The sequence below is a fragment of the Parasteatoda tepidariorum genome, chromosome 8, assembly GCF_982258835.1.
Source record: "Parasteatoda tepidariorum strain Cologne lab strain chromosome 8, Ptep-v5.0, whole genome shotgun sequence".
In the NCBI taxonomy this organism is placed as follows: domain Eukaryota; kingdom Metazoa; phylum Arthropoda; class Arachnida; order Araneae; family Theridiidae; genus Parasteatoda; species Parasteatoda tepidariorum.
This window is the reverse complement of record NC_141762.1, coordinates 25,525,984-25,544,097: the sequence shown is the minus strand read 5'-3', so window position 1 is coordinate 25,544,097 and position 18,114 is coordinate 25,525,984. Positions and strand designations below refer to the sequence as shown.

At 30.4% G+C, this 18,114-nt stretch overlaps 1 protein-coding gene across 1 annotated transcript in view; it reads right to left on the bottom strand.

Moving 5' to 3' along the window:
- Positions 1 to 3,738: 3,738 nt before the first annotated feature.
- The window catches only part of LOC107447185 (protein Wnt-7b-like), a 158,054-nt gene continuing 143,678 nt past the window's right edge, over positions 3,739 to 18,114 (bottom strand). The window contains 2 exon segments of the mRNA NM_001323817.1: positions 3,739 to 4,359; positions 10,999 to 11,270. Of these exon segments, the coding sequence (NP_001310746.1) occupies positions 3,859 to 4,359; positions 10,999 to 11,270 (773 nt within the window). The 3' untranslated portion in view covers positions 3,739 to 3,858.

Here is an 18,114-nt window from a genome sequence, read left to right as displayed (position 1 = left end):
GAGTCTATCTAACCATTTATGCTATTAATTTTAATCTATCTGTATTATTTTATGAGTTATTAAACATCAAAATGGGTCCGGGACTTTATAAACACCCTGTATTACTGTGTTGTGCTTCTGATTACTGATATGCCCAGCAGATACAGCATATTCTGCATAAACCAAATCGGGTATAACCCAAACATAATCAAGAAGTGGAGACTAATTTTGTAAAAATTAATTCGGCTTACTCAAACTTAGAAAATATTGAATATGAAAATAGAGTATATGAAAATGAACTAAATAACGAAAGAGAAAAAATTGATAGTGATTTATATAATATGCGTCTATAATGCTTATAGCTCAAAATAAAGCCTTTTTTGATTATTGGATAAATTTTGCTTACCCAAACATATGTATAATGAAATATTTATATGTTGTTTCTAATGCCACTTGCCAATATCTGCAAGCCTGCTTGGTCAAACCAAGTGAATTTAAAACAGAGGGTGCTTTTTGACAGAAAATGTGACTGATCGTTGATTTCTCTCTTATTTACTATTATAAACCTTATATTTTTGCCCAGAGAGAGAGACTAACTAATTTCGAAATTAAAAATCTCTGAATCAGAGGATATTGGTATAATGGTATATTTATTGAATGCAACAAATGGTATATATGTATCATGTAAAAATATTTAACAGCAATTTTGAATTAAAAACTGTTTTTAAAAGTGACTTTTTTTGTGCTCTGTGCGCATAATACTTGAATATTTCTCTGTGTGAGAGGGTTGCTTGCCTTGAGGATTTTTGCCTATCCAGATTGAGTAAACAAGCTTATCCTTTTTGTAAACTATAATTTTAGTTGCTGTAATTTTTTGAATATGATATTCGAATTTGAATATCACTGCCTTATAATTTTGCAAAGGAATTGTTATATACATATCAAGACCATATTGTGAAGTGATTACAGGTCTCCTTTTTATGATCTTTGCTGTGCTTCCTCATAAATTTGTGAGTCAAATCTAGGCCAAAATGATTTTGGTCTCTTTAATTTAAATTGAAAAACTTAGAATAGTTGATCTAACACACACACATCATTTTTGCTTAGCTTATTATTTAATCAAGGGATTGAATATATGTATCAAAACCCTATAGTGAAATGGTAACCAGCAATATTTTCACGATCCTTGAAAAATAAAATAGCAAGTTTGTCATTGAAAAAATAGTAAAATAATAATATTGCAGCTAGGGAATATAGGTTTGTCCCGCAGTGGACTGATCCTTAAGACACGGTTCCCATCAGATCACCGAAGTCAAGCATCACTGGCTGCGATCAGTGTACAGGTGGGTGACCACTTGGGTCAGTCTGCGTAGGGACCGAGAGTGTGCAGTATTGGTCCTCGTTAAACTGTGCTACCGTAAAGTGCTCGTCTTCGCGTGCAGGTCGTCGGGCTACCGAAGCGGGGGTGCCATCCCCTCTGCAGAGGATCAAAATTGTGATGGCATGTCTTCGGATCATCCTCAGGGATGTTTCCCAGACCGTCGCCAATAGCCCATTGTGCAGCTCTAGTGCGACGTAAATGAACAACAACCACAACAATTGGTTTCAGGACAACTAAAAATTAATGATTCTCCCCAAATTATGCAAGATGAAAACTATATGTTTGACTTCCTTTGTTATGATATTTTTTTAAAAATTAAAATGATGCTAAAAAATATACACATAATTACATCAAAATATTGGGTTGTTCAAAAAATAATTTTGTTTTTTCCCTAAGGAAAATGGGAAACGATTTTCTTATAGTGAATAAATATTTTATTGAATTTTGTAGTGTCCATTCTGGTCCAATACCTTTTGCCATCTTCTGATTCAGGTGATTTTTGACCTCATGTGAAATAAGGGTATAGCCCACTAAAATTTTTTGTAGATAGCCAAAGAAATATTGCACACAACCTATTTCTAGTCTCCAGGGAGGATGCGCTTCAAAATTGGATAATTTTGAGGTTTGAGAAGCATATCACAGGTGTCTAATGCAACGGCATAAATTTCTTTCTGTAAGAGCATGAGGATCCCATATGTCGAGCTTTTGGGAATAAACCAAAGCGTTTCAAATGATAATGAACAGTCAAATGCGACAAATTTAATCTTTCAGCAATCTCACAAGTTGTTAATCGTCTGTTTTTTTTTATTATCAAATAATGCTTTTATTGTCTCTTCATCAGCCTAATCTGGCTTATTGCAGTTTCATGTATCTTAATCCAAATTTTGCAAACTAGTTTTGACACTGGTGTTGTTCTTCTCCATACACATCGGATAAATATTTTGTCATTTGAACATCATTTTTACCTTTTCGATAGTAAAATATGAGAAAATGCTGTTTTTTTTTTTACTTTCTATATTTGAAAGGGTACCAAAAAAATGAAAGTTACTAAGTACAATCAATCAGACTTTTTCACAAATAAATCTTACAAAATTCAAATAATTATATGACTTAAGTGTGAAGTCTGGGAAAAAATACAATTAAGCCCTCTGGTGGAAGAAAAATAAACGAAATTGCGTTCCGAACAGCTCAATAAAACAAATGCAACAAAATACATACATACTAAAGAGCATTTTCCCCTCTTACGCAACTATTTAAATTGATTTATTAAGCAGTTAGATTACATTTTTGAAAGGAGGCTTTTAAAAAAGGTCTGGTTAAATTTTATTATGAAGAGCAAAATTATGTTTTGCAGCGTTTCACATTCACCAATTCAAGTAAGAAAAAAAAAAGTAATCGAGTCATTCAGTATTCACAAATAAAAAAGGCCTTTGTTATAATTATCTTTTATTTAAGAGCAAACACTATTTTGTATTAGAAATTCTTTATTGAATTTTGAAGAAAATGTAGTTCTAAAATGAAAAATGTTACAACTCACTAGCAATGAGAAAATAGTTCAATAAATACAATAAGAAATTTTTTACATGATGTTCTAGCTATTAAGTGAACTTCAATAGTTTATTAATTACACAATCTAATTTCATTTTTAAGATCTTGTATTCAATGACATTTCAGATTGTTGAAGGTCACTAAAATGTTTTATGAATTAAAAATCTAAATACATAAATGCTTGAAATATTGGAAGTCTCACGCATTAATCTGCTCTTTCTATAAAGTTGACTCCAGATTACAAAATCTAATATCGCTGTTTAAGATTTTGTACTCAATGACATTTTTTTACTGTTGCATTGATTCTGCTAGAATTTGGAAACTACGGATCTCAGAACTTTCATATTTCTGTGTCTTTTCTTTACAAAAAGCGGATGCTTATTTAAAATATAAATCTTTCATTTAAAGCATTAGAACTCGTACATAAAAAGTCAATACTTTATGATGATTTTGAAAAGAAAAAATGAGATAGGTAATTGCTTCAGTAAAGATTCGACAAACAATTAAAACAGAAATTGTACATCAATTACCCTTAAAAGATCAAAAGCTAGTGATCTTAAGAAAGATAACGCGATGCTCGATATTATTTTTGATATGCACTAATTCATAATTCTCATTAGATTATTTGAAATAATACTTTGCTGAAGGTTGAATAAAACAAGCATCACTGAAAACTGAATAGTTAAAGAATTTAAAAATGAAGTATCAGCTTTAGCCTAACTTTAGAATAACAAATATGATGAAATAATTTTTCACCTACAAACAAATATAATCGCATAATAGTTTCGTTACTATTTATTTCTAATGAAAAATACTGCTATTAAGTTGCATCGAGCGATTGGAATGAAAATTACTCGTTCCAGAGGGAGCGTCATGTCTGCAATTTTTGGCGTATTTCGACGCGACACTCAAAACTCTAAACACTTATAAAGTTGGATGAATGGTGCGAGTCATTTACACGAATACACTTCTGTCCTTTCTGTGCACACGCGACAATCCACGTAACAGCACCAATGAAATTTACAGCGGCATTGCGCAGTCCTGGTAAATTGATGTGTATTGTAACCTCTACCACAACACAATAAATCGCATCCATCCGTTCCTCTGGATGTGCGATTGCACAGTCTACCCGAAGTGCCGGTCGATCCCTTCATAGGATCTGCCTCACAATAGTTTGGAGATTTTTCAAGGTATACAAGGTCTCTTGGCCTCGGTTTGCGATGCGGCCTTTTGGACTTCTTAGTTCTTAAAAATAGAGGCCTAGTCTTTCTTGTTGTTTTTTTGGCTGGTCCTCCGAAGTGGGCAAAGACTCTCTTTGCTATTTGGTAGCGGCGCATTAAATAGTCCCCTGTCTTACTGAATGGTGGCAATGTTAGCCAGCATGTTTTCATCGTACACGAACCAGACACGCCATGGCATTTACACTCTGTTTGTACGGTGAAAAGCACAGCCTATAAATAAAGAAAACATAAGTTATTTTCGAAACATAGGAGTAAAAAGAAAGCTTTGCTACTTCACTGTCAAAATCTTGAATAAAAAGTACTGACAATTAAGACACCGCTATACATCTGTGTAAGGATTGATAGGAAAAGTATCAGTGCTCAACTAGTACTGTTTCTATTTTTTTAAAAAAATCTTTAATTGTATATAATTAAATGATACAAAAATTTCGAGTGTTTCTTTTATTTATTAATTTTCATTGGAAATGATGTCTCATAGCATGTAAAATTGTTTACGTGTTTGATTCTTTAACATGCTTATATGTAATTAGTCCAATTTACTAAATTATTCTAAAAAACTTCCAATTTTATTAAAAAAATTTGCTTTAAATTAAAAATCATCTAAAAAAAGTAAGTTTTACTTTCAAAAATTAAAAAAGTCGAAAAAAAATTATAAATTAGTAAAATTATGTTTAATATTAATTGTAGAAGTTTATTAATACAGTTATTTTTAACGCGTAATTTGTTAGCTTAAAAATTTTCCTAATTTCTCTTTTTAAATGTTGCCAGTTACGGTGTTAAAGAGAATATTTGTGTAGGTGTGTGTATAAGTTTGTCTTCTGCTTTTCTTCTTTTACCTTAAAGCGTTTACAATTACACTTTTGAAAATTTTTTTAGGGGCATAGACGCATTATAAAGAGTGATTTTGATCTTAAGATAATTATTCTTTACTTTGAAATGTCTGTTACGCTGTCGTAAATGCGCTCTGATAAGAACCTATGCGTTTTTCCATCAATTTTTTAAAATTATTTTTCTAATTATATTATGTTCATGTCTGTCTATCTATCTATATATATACATTATTCAGTTGTTATATATATTTAAACTCCAGGATTTATTTAGCTTGTACCCTTTTCTCTTTTATTACTGTAACAAAATTTAAAGGAATGTGAAGCAAAGCATATATTTGATCATTTCTAAAATGTATACGAATTTTAAATCATCACACACACACACACAAAAAAAAACTCTTATTTGTATGGTCCTTATTATTTTGAACCCAGTCCAGAAGACAAAAGAAATCTTGAATTAAGTATTGGGAAAAAATTTGCCTTCGTGAAGGATTTTTTGAACTAACCTGCATTCGCGGACATTCGCTAACCTGCATTTTTTGAACTAACCTGCATTCGGGGACATGGAGAGGAAAACCACGAAAACCTTGTACGGTTTGTCTGGTGGCAAGGGGGCTTTAACTCATGATCCACCTACAACTGAGTATACGTCAACACCTTGGTTGGTGCGGCCCAGGCAGCCATCGCTGGGATCCGAACCGGTGTCACTTCATTGGGAGGCGAGCGCTGTATCACCTGAGCCACCATGACTCGCTATATACTTATGTATATTTTTTATAGTAAATTAATCTGCTTCTTTACAGCGAAGTTATGAACGATCACACAGACAAAAATAGGGGAGAATAGTTACGTCGTTAGAGATTAAGGTTTAATTTCGAGTAGAGAAATCTAGAAATTTTAGGTTATGCTATTCGGTTTTCTGATGGTCTCCAAGATCATTATTAGAGAAAGTAGCATTTAAATGGTTTATTCAATGTTAATTAATATCTGGGTGATCCCAATTTCAAATTGGGATTTCTACTCCATATTTCACAGTTGATAGACTCTACGTTAATCGCTTTATCAAAGCAATTTAACGTATCAAAGCAGAATTTCTGCTATAAATGTAGTAATGTAATACTATTTGCAAGCTTTTCATAATAATAAATAGGTACCAAAATACCATTATGACTTTAAATCACAAATAAAAGCGTGATAACTTTCATTTCTCGTACATTTAAGCAACTACAAATTTATCGCAAATTGGGCCTCAAAACTAAATGCACTAAAAAGCAGTTTCCACCAACCAGCTATTTTTTTATGCTTACAGAGAAACATAAGTTATAGTGGGTTATCTAATCATGAAATCAATTCAATTTACGAAGTCAATTACTCGTATGATACATAAGAGGTAAATAAACACATTAAAACATTAAATCATTAAATCAAATTGGAAAAGCGCACAAGGCAGCTAAAACCAAATTTGTTTTATATAATAGAAATAAGACATATATAAAATCTTTACAATTAAAATAAAAAATGAAAATATAAATTTGTGTTTGCAAAAATTTATGTGGGTTATTATAGTGGATTATTCACGTTATTTGATGCTGTTTTGTAAACGTTTTCAATGCAAGCATTCAAAAAACTGCATAATATTGATAAGAGCTTAACATCTTATCTTTTTCATGACATCAAAATAAGGATTATTGTTGTCATATTCTTGGTTAATCGTTGAGCTGCATAAAGGCTGATATTCAATATCTCTTCAACGCACAAAACATTGGAATAAATAAATCGTTACATAAGAAAGGCAACTCGACCTACTGATTATATTTTTTTTAAAAGAAGTGAATGCTTTGACTGAGTCAAATACCACTTGTCAGTCAGGTTTTCCACCCAACTTGACAGCAACATGCCTTATACAACTCTCAAACAAAGTTGGGAATAGAGTTGCTTCGCGGATGTGGCTTTTAAAAGAACTTAATCTCAAATGCAACAGCAAAAAAAGGGGGCATTTATCGGGTATTTTTTCCTCTACGTTTTTTTCTAAGTCCTTGCAACTTTATGAAGGCGGGAGCTGGCCGCCACAATGGCTTCTGTAGCAATATTGTGTACCACATTGTTTGGTTGTGAAGACCAAAGAGTCGAGAGGGTACCACCGACAAAAGGCAGTTTTTTGGGCAGAGTTGAAAGGTCAAAAGGTTGTCTATCATTACCATCCTCATTTCGAATAATCGAGGGCACCACGGGAGGTTGAGAGCAACAGCTCAGCAGGGATGCCTTGAATCTCTGGAAGGTACATATTTTCGTTCAAAAGTTATGTCAGCCTGCTTAGCTCCATTCTAATGTGAGATGAGAAAATTGAAAGCTTATTTTGGATTTATAACGCCTATTGTCATACCCTTATTGATTTCAAAATAAATGACTGTATTTGTAACTTTCATTGTTTATCAATATAATGAGAAGATATTCCGAGAGTAAACTCCTTTTGGCTGCAAATAGTGAATGAGTGCAATGGCGCATACAACTTAAATCAGTATTAGGAGTTTTTAGATTTCGTCAATTGGAAACTTGAAGATAAGAAATAAAGGCGGGGCCTAATCCTTCCTGCTAGACGATAATACAATTATCAATCATAAATTTTTTTTAAAATTTTTTTATTTATTTTTTTGAACAGTTTAAACAGAATTTATCGGCATTTAATTGCTAAGGAAATTTTTTTACATTCTTTCTCTTATCTAATCAAATCTCAAACGGAGCTCTGCGTTTGCTGAAAATATTAATTTTCATTGTAGGTAAAATTTACATACAGACAGCACAGTAAGTACAATACAAATAGTACAGCAGTATTATATACAAATGCATCGTCATTATAATGTAGCCTTCAAATCTAGAGAGAAAAAATTTCCACTGGTGCAAATGTCTGAATTAATAATAATAAATAAAAAAAAATTTACAGCAGTTAGCAGAATTATTTATGCAACATAAATGTCCCGATGTATGCATTTCATTTTAACACAAATATTTAACAGTTAAAAAAATAACAATAATTTTGCAAATAAAGCATTTTCGTAGTAGCTTTTTAGCTAATTATAATTTTTGATTTTCAATATGTTTAGACTATAAAAGATTCTGTCATAATTGATTCGTAAGTTATACAAAAGGAAAATATAATTTTAGTTACTGTCTATAATTGTAAAAAAAAAATGCTTTCTTATTTGTATGAAATAAGCTTTTAATTTCTGCACAACATATAATAAATTGCTACAAATCAATCTGCAAAAAAAAAAAAAGAAAAAAAAATAGTGTCTTGACATGTTCCATTTTATTTAAAAGCAATACATGAAATAGAACGTAAGTTTTCGAGAAAAACAATTACATACATGGCGTTTTTTCGAAATCATTTTATATTGTAAACTTAACTTATGTTATTGGATAAAATAATATCTGATTTTCTTTTAACATATTTCTCGTCAAAAATATGAATACAAAAAGTTCATACATTTAAACATCAAAAGACCACAGCCTTAGAAACTTAAAAAGGAATATTTGGTATCCATACATAATATATTAATATCTATTTGAATGAAAAAGATATTATTTTTCACAAAATGGTGGTAAAAATGCGCCTCTTTCACAAAAGGGCGATGCATACAAAGCTACTAAGCAATAATCGATTTTGTACTGACATCGTAAAATTTATCTTTAATATTTTCCTTTGTGTCTGTTATAAAGGGATTTTTATTCATTTTTTGAACAGAATGCAGCTCATTTATGCCTTTATAGCATATTTGACATAAAAAAAAACTTAACTGATTCTATCGAACTTCAGCTTTAAATCTGCCATTTCTTTCTCAAAAATCAAGTGCCCTATACCAGCAAGAGTTTCTCTGAAAAATCGTTTTCAGAATCAGTTGCAATTGATCAGTTGCAATTATCCCATTTCAAAGCTTTTTTGCTTAAAATACAGGCTAAATAAATTTTTTCAATCAATAAAAGAGTTGCAGTTTAGATTACTGCAGAACAATTTTTTTCAAAGAGATTAAAATTTTTGAAATGTGATTTTCTCCTAAAAAATTTGATTTGATATACTTTTTTTGAGAGTGAGAATCAGGCGTAGTTCAAGATCTATCGATTTTTTCTTAAATTCAAAGTTCAGGCATGTGATTCTTTTACTAATTCGCAGAATCCCGCGAATCTCAAGATTGCGAGCAGTAGCGGCCCAAGGAATAGCGAGCTCGTCTTCCAATGAGAGGATCCAGGTTCGAATCCCAGCGATGGCTGGTCGATTGGAATTCCGCCCACAGCTCGCACCAACCACAATACTGACATAAAATATCCTCAGTGGCCGACAGATCTTGGGTTAGAATCCCCTTGTCGTTAGGCTTAACCATGGGAGGGTTTCCTCTTCATGTAGCGCAAACGCGGGTTGGTTTTAGCAAAATAATTCCTTCACGAAGGCAAATTTCAGCCAATGCTTGATCCAGATGTTCCCTTTGTCTCGGTTTTTCATATGATATTATTAAAAATGAGAAATTCGAATTGCACGTATTTAAATATTCTTTGACACGTTCGCTTTAAGCAAAATCCATGTAGCTTTATTGGGGTTTATTTTCACATGATTTTTTTAATATCCAGATATTATTATGATACGAAAATTTAAATTGCGCAACTGAGTATTCACTATTTGAGGCGATAATTCTATCGTTTTTTTAATCAATTTTACGGAAGTTATCACCGAAAACTTTTGCATAATTTTTAAAATCTCGATATTTTTAGTACGGTATTATTTATTACACTTGTATCTCGAAATGTACGGTTAATTAACTTCTTTTTGATGCTTCCGATTCAAGTGATTTCATCCGAAATACACGTGGTTTTATCGCCAATCTTTTTTGAGTTATTGCCATAAATTTCTCGGTTTTTAAAAATTCTTTTTTTTTTTTTTTTTAAAGCGATGTCGACTACTAAACGGCGAAAAAGAAGGAATCTATATTTTTTTTCAATATACATTCTTTTATGTGTTGATGAAAAGAAAAAAATATTATTATATAAAAAATATTTTCTTTCTCTTTTTAAATTTTATAAATGCTACTTAAGTGCATAAAAATGGCAGTCTTATAAATATCTTCTACATATATATATGTATATATATTTATATATATATGTAAAAAAAAGAATTTTTTTTTCTTTCTAGAAATCACATGTCTGCTAAATTTACATGTTTAGGATCTAGGTATTTACTGTAGCCTTCTAAGATAATTACTGTAGCATTTATAAACTCTGAAAAACGTTTCTCTGATTTTTCTTTCTGTCTTTTTTTCTTTCCTTTTTTGATTTAGGATGTCACAACTTCGAAATTGCGAAGCAACCTGCGAAACTTTAATCTTATTTTCTGTCTAAAAGGAAACAAACAAAGCAAATACTAATTTTCATAAGAATTGAAGAACTTTGTGGATAAAAGTGATAATTTTTTTAAAAAAAACTTGAGATTTTAAGTTTAAAAACACATTGTTGTCAACTGTATTAATGTAACTTAAATTTTGTTTGTCAGGTCACTAAAGAAGACATTCTTTTTTTAAAGAAAAAATGTGTTTTAAAAAAACAGTGTTATTTCCAAATTCACTAAAGTGTCATTTTTTTTCGATTTATCTAGCATTTAAATTTAATTTTTTCCCTTTTCTATTTATCTAACATTAAAATGTCATTTTTTTCCTTTCTATTTATCTAACATTTAAATGTCATTTTTTCCCCTTTCTATTTATCTAACATTTATATGTCATTTTTTCCCTTTTCTATTTATCTAACATTTATATGTCATTTTTTCCCCTTTCTATTTATCTAACATTTATATGTCATTTTTTCCCTTTTCTATTTATCTAACATTTAAATGTCATTTTCCCCCCTTTCTATTTTCTAACATTTAAATGTCATTTTTTCCCCTTTCTATTTATCTAACATTTAAATGTCATTTCCCCCCCCCCTATTATTAACACTTTAGAAAAATTCACTTCCCTAAAATTTTTCTCTTACTTACTTTTCGACCAGCTCTGTTATTGTGAAGGTTCATAAGCGACCTTTCGTCACCTTCTATTTCCCGAGCGTCCATGAACTGGCGACTCATTTTCATGCCGTGTCGGACATCGGCACTGCATCCACCCCACTTCCATCCACCTTCAGGGTCTAGCATGCCATCTTTGCTTATGTCACATCCACAGTGCCATAAAGTGCCACGACTGCAGGCCTGCGTGATGGCGTACGTCACTCCAGCTGACGTCACCGCATAAGTGTAAGCAGCTTCCCGGCTACCTGAGAAAGACGTCGTTTAGTATAATTGCAATTCAACGAGTAAAACAATCAATACTGTATAATGAAATGTAAATATACAATCATTATTATAATGCTGGGATTGCTATAAATCAATACTAATGGCAATAATTATTGCAATGGTAAATATTTGCACAATCTTTAAATACATTTGTTGCAATCAGGTAGTTTGTGTTATGGCTATGAGTTAGCATAATAAATGGAGTCTTTTGGTCCCGGAAACAAATAAATCATAAACTTACGATCCGATATGATCTGTAATGAAAGAAATGTTTCATGTTTTGCTTATCGTAGTAAGCATACATATACATATTTCATTGATATCAAAAAGTCGATCAACATCTTAAGCAGAGAACATATTTATGCATGCTAAAAATCTGGGAACTAAATATAAATGATTGTAATGATCTAAACATATTTTATTCTTGAGAGTTAGTTTTTAGAAGGTTTGTTTGGTTATTTAATATAGCTTATGATTGTATAACAGTTCGATTCGGAAAGGGTTCTTTATTTCTCTTGAATTTTTCATATTTTTAAATATTTTGATACAAATGTTAAGATCTGACAACAAATGCAAATTCGGAATGGACAATAACCATTTACCAAAGTGTTTTTCCTTGAAAGAAGTAAACATCTAGAATCGATAGTGGGAGGCAAGATAGATGATTGCAGACACAGAGTTTCTTTTTTTTTTTTCTTTCTTTCAATGTTTTCTTTTTCTTTTTTTAATATATTTATTGTTATTAAACTTACTATTGTTTATATTTTTGTAATTTTTTTTACGGCTCCAATTTTATGCATATGTAGAATCAAGTGCTTTAGCAAGAAAATTAATTATGAGGCAAAAAAAAATATTATCTAATTTCTTTCTTCCCTTTTTTATGTCTTAATTTTTTTGTTCCCTTTGACATCAATTCAAACGCCAGTTTATGAAATGAAAATCTCAGAGAAAAGTAATTTTTTTTTCACAAAGTAAATAAATAGTCATTATCTAAAGCAAATGAACGAAAAAAAATCTTGAAAAAAGTATTTGAAATTGCAATAAGATTCGAGCAAATTAGAATTTCGAAAAAAAAAAAAAAAAAAAAAAAACCGCATTAAATTTACAAATGAAAATGGCTTTTTCTGTATATCAAATATTAACTTCGTATTTGCACTTTCACAGACTACAGGTTAACCAAACGTGATATTTTTTCACTTGAATGTTTAATAGCAGATAACTCTCAAACTAATAATTGAATGTTTAAATTTTTTTATTGAAACTCTTTGTACAATTTTCTATGCAACTTCGTAGTTTCAAGTTTCTAAGTCTTATGGATTTTGTGTAGCAAACTCTATAAGTATACTCTAGCAGTACTTCTTTACTAAAAGTTCATAACTTTCGAACTAATAAGCAAATTTTTTCCCCATCAAACTCTTTGTATAATTTTCTATACAACTTCGTTATTTCAAGTTTCAAAGTCTTATAGATTTTGTGCATCAAAGTAAAATGTAACGTAACGCAAGGAAAAATGTAACATAGTTGCATTTCAGCTGGTTACAGATCAACTAAACATGGTATTTCTTTAACTAAAAGTGTAACATATGACAATTTTCTTAATTAATAATTCGAATGTTAAATTTGTTTATCCCGCTGAACTCCTTCTATCAATTTTTACATACCTTCTTAATGTCACGTTTCTAAGTCTTATAGCTAAGTCTTATCCTAAGTCTTATCCTAAGTCGAAACAAAATACAATGTTAATTTACGCGTCCAAAATCGTGGCGGCCCTTACAATCTTTTAACATAAAAAGATAGTAATTAACTAGTAGCGTAATAATAGACTATGGTAATAATTAAGAAACTACAGAAGTGAATATATATATTTGAAACTGTTGATTGTTCCCTACGCATAAAACCTTGAAGGGAAGAAAAAAAAATCTTTGTTGTCATAGAAAAAAATCCCACTCAATTAATGAACAAGAACTTAAAGTGTTATAATTATTCAGTCTCAATAATAACTGATAGCCATTGATTAATAATTCAGATAATTGGCTAGGGAAAATTAAATAATTGCATACGAAAAGCATTGACCTCGAAAGCACATTAATTAATTACTTCATTCCCTCAAGGTATCCATGAACTTAGCATTTATGCATATAAACAAATAAAACCGTTATATTTATAATCGCATTCAAAAGAGCAGTGAAAGGGCGAATTTTCGTCACGCGCTCTGTCAGAATCTTTATTCTAAAATTACAGCAAAATAACAGGCAAGAATCTGTTCAGCCAATTAATGATAAGTTTACGGTTAGGAGCATTTCTTTACCATTACTTGTTTAAAACCATTTATAAATGGTACGGTTAAAGAAACCGTAAATACAAAACTATAAGGTTTTGTAACCACTAACAACTAGCATGGTTTCAAAACCGTAAAAATAAAATTTTATTGAACATTAGAGTTTGGTTATGTTAGGCAATGGACAGGTTAGGTTGTGGTTCAGCTGGGTATTGTCAAGTAAACTATGGAATGTGGCTAAATTAGCTTATTTAATAATGCCATTTATCATGAGATATGAGAAATATTAGACTTAGCGTGAGAGATGGGAATATTTTTAAGCTGCTCAATGGTTCTGAAATCTATACATGAAGGAGAGTTTTGTATTCCAATAGTTCAGAGTCACGAATTGTGGAGTGCAAGACACTGGAAACTTCTCATGTGTTGAAGGAATGGAGGAAGTATAGAGGTGTGAACGGCTGGGATTCAAGCCCCCTGTTCTGCCAGTCATTAGAATAACAGATTAGCTCTCTCGACTAAAATACACACCCAACTAACAGGAATTAAGTGACTTTATAAAGTGCTCACCACACATTTATTCCTATAAGCTTATTAGGCATCCGAGGTTGTGTTAGGCATCCGATGATGAAAAATAAAAATATGAATTCGTAATCCTTATCACATGGCTTAGCTTCCAGCTTTCGAAGTAGGTGCGTTGCCTCCTTGGCTGGGAGTCTTGATGGAGCTGGTAAAATTCTGTCTGTTAAACCGAACTAGGTGAAAACAGTCAATAAACGATTTTTCTCACAGTTAACAGTTAGAATGCCATTTTGTTTACGGTTATTTGACTGTTTTGGTTGAATATGATAAAATAACAACTAAATCAAATGTTATTTAACCTTTTTATCCGAGAAATTTCAAACAGTGCGGACTGATAACTGTTAAAGATATTTATCTTTAGGGTTTAAGTATGCAGATATATAGATTAATTGTCAAAATCTTGTAAACGCCGCAGTGCTAATTCTAGGATAATGGTATGCTTTTCGGCTGAAGTATGTTTAAGGTACTCACCATCAAAGTATAAGTATAAAGAAAGGTAGCAAAATAATGAGAACAATGCAGTGTTGAGTCTATAGAAATAATATCATAGTGTGAAGTCTATAGGAATAATGCAAGAAGTCCTTCAGCTGCAGTATTTTCAATATATTCACTCCAAAAGCTTAAGAACTGTAGTGTCTATGGAAAGTGTGCAGTGCTTTTAATTGGTGCAGTTGTTTTTAAGATATTTACTTCCAATGTTTAAGTACAAAGATGGGTGGCAAAATAATGTGACAGATCCAAATCCATTAAAATAGTGTTTGTACTCTTACAACAGTGAGTTTGGAACATTTTACATTTTATGACTGTTGGAATATTTAAAGGCCGTAATCTAATGTATAAGCAGTAGGGTTATTTGTGATCTTGCAAAATTTGTACCACCTGTATTAGTTAAAAAAAAACTTACCGTAGCAGTGCCTCTCTGTATTTTTTAAGGGATAAATAATTGTTTTAAAAATGTAAAAAAAAGAAAAGTAATAGCACAATTATTTTATTTATAGCATTTATTTAGGGGAAACAAGACATTTATACTAACTAAAATATAAGCATCTATAGATTCGAATCTGAAATCACATAGTGCCTACCTACTTCATTTAAACGTATATAGTCGTTTCTCAGTAATGAAAAATATAAGAGATTTGCCCGATTAGGTTACAAAGAGCGATAATTTTTTGAATAAAAATATCTTATTATCATTAAGCATGATTCATCAAAATTTTGATATTGATCCTTTAAACAGTGCTAACAGTTATGAAATATAAAATTTAAAAACACTAATGCAGTGAGAATAACTATTAATTTTATTATTAATAACTACAATTTTAATATTAATAAATTACCCTTACCTTGCCTATAAACTGTTATTTACATCTATTACAGTTTTATTTTTAATGATTTATTTAATTCTATGGTTGAGTTAAATTCTTCATTCTATGATTATAACTATTAATTAAATGAACTATTAATTCTACGTTTACATAACGCGATAAAAATTTTGAAATTAACTTTCTTAATTTTATCAAACAAATTAACTATTTTTGTAAAATAGTTTGTACCTCAAAAAGTGTCCCGATTTGTCTTACTTTAGAAATTTAATTTCATAATGAGAAAATCAAAACATTTCTATTGACACTGATATCTGGTATCCAATGAAACAAATTTTAGTAATTAAAGTTGATGTTCTATAAGCTTTACGAAATTTGAAAAGTAATTTTAGCATATTTATGACTTAAAATGAGAAATGCATAATCAATGTGTTACTCAGTTTTTCATAATTTCCTACCAAATACAAATTTTGGATTAAATGACATTTTTTAACAAACTATCTTTTCAAGTTCATATTTTTCAAATCCTTGTTTTTTTTTAAAACTGTGTAAAATTTGTTTATGAATAAAATCTGATATCCAAGACAAACCTTTCTAGTTAATGTACTGTACACAGTAAAAAATAACTGTAAATTCTAAAGAAGAAAACCATATTTTTCACAGAAAAACTGTTAAAAAAAATACAGATTTTTCGCCTTTTTTCAGTTACTTGAGCACTGTGAAAAAATTCCAGTTCGTTTTGCAGACTTTCTCTGTATATTTGACTGTTTAAAGCTATTTTGTTGTCAAAACGGTTTTTTTCTGTGTTTCATCCTAATTGTTAACGGAATGAAACCGTCAGTTTAAATGCTAGTTTTTGCCACGCAGTTTAGTTTACCGTACGATAACTCTACTTTTTTCAAATCATTTTACGGTTATTTTCTACACTTGCTCTAATTTTTCAGCAATTATTTAATGGTTTTAAACATTGTGTAAATAAAACTGCAATTCTATTTTATTGAAGTTGATATTCAACCTCTTATATTTCATTAGATATAATTTTGCGGTAAGTTGAGTTAGCAGACATTTTCATACGGGTGGGACACTATAGTTTCAAACGTTTTTACACTTAAATATTATTTCAATAAATATGACTTTTACGAGGAAAACAGTTTAAAAATTTTCTTCATCCTGATACACAAAGAGCTGCGGTTGCTCAAAGGATAGAGCGCTTCCCAATGAGGTGATCCAGGTTAGAAGTTTTTTTTTTTTAAACAACAATATCTGCTTAAAAGACAGGCGTCTGTTTTCAAATTACGGTATTTTCCTGTGAAATAAAAGATTTTATGCAGGCACACTAACTGACGGTTTTTTTCCTGTAGATTTAACAGATTTTTCTACTGTGTAGAGATGTTCTGCAAGTTGCGTGAAATTTGAAAAGTGATGCTATCAAATTTATTAAAAGAAAATGTGAAATGTTATCCAGTACAATAATGTACAATACAGAATGAACAGTTAAGAAATGTTGGATATGTTGTTTTGTATCTCTATACTTTTCCACTAAACATACACTTTAACAAAACAAAGAAAATAAGTAAACAATTTCATAAATTTCACATTTTTTGAAATATTTTTCAATTTTTTTTTTAGTCGCATGAATTTTGTCTCCGATTTCAAGACACACAATTCGGCTGGAAATTTTTGTTTCACACTGATTTCGGTGCAAAATGTAACTATTAACTATTTTTCATAGAAAAAAATGAAAAAAATTCCATGCTTGTTATTCAGTTTTTTTCACATTTTTCTGAATAACAACCTCAATTGAATATGCTAACCTTAACAAATATTTTGTTTAATACTTTTAAAGAAGTAATATAAAAAAAAGGAGGGGGGGGGTAAAAGTATGTGTTAGTACGTATTTAGAGGATTATTTATTAGATAATTACTAGGACGCTTCTTCTTAGACTATATATATAAATATAACACGTCAAGCGCAGTTAAGACAATTACAGACCACCCATAGGCTTATCATCATTGGAATTTCTTCTAATGCTTAAGTGCCGAAAATGAACCATTGAGTTTTAATTTTCCGGCAGTTAACTTAATACCATCTACGGGTACGCATTAAAAAAATTCGAATGGAATATATAATACATAGAAAACGGCTATAGCAATACGTTTTAAAATTCAGATCGTTGTTAAGTCATAAAGTATCTTGAAATTAACAAACAAAATGCAAATTTAAATGAACAAAGAGGGTTTTTGGACATGGAGATGATAACAGGTTTGGTTTCTCCTCACCTTATATGGATTTCATAAATAATACCATTTGTCAAAATAAATTACCTTTCATTTGCTTTTGATGGATGTAAAATAATTTCCTACATACTTTTTTTTAAAATTTTTTTTTAAGGCAAGTGTTATGCTTTTAAAACTATTTCTGGCGATAAAAATTATTATCAAAATTATAGTTGTGTCATGTATCCTAATTTGTATTCACTTAAAATATTATTGCTATTGCACGTGACTCTTCAGTTAATTTATAGTTATCTTTTACCTCTTTCTTTTTTGGTTAAATGCCATATTTTAATTATTTTTTTATATCATTTTCAATAAAGAAATCAGTTAAGTAAAAATACTCCAAACGTGGAACAGCCATTTCAGTTT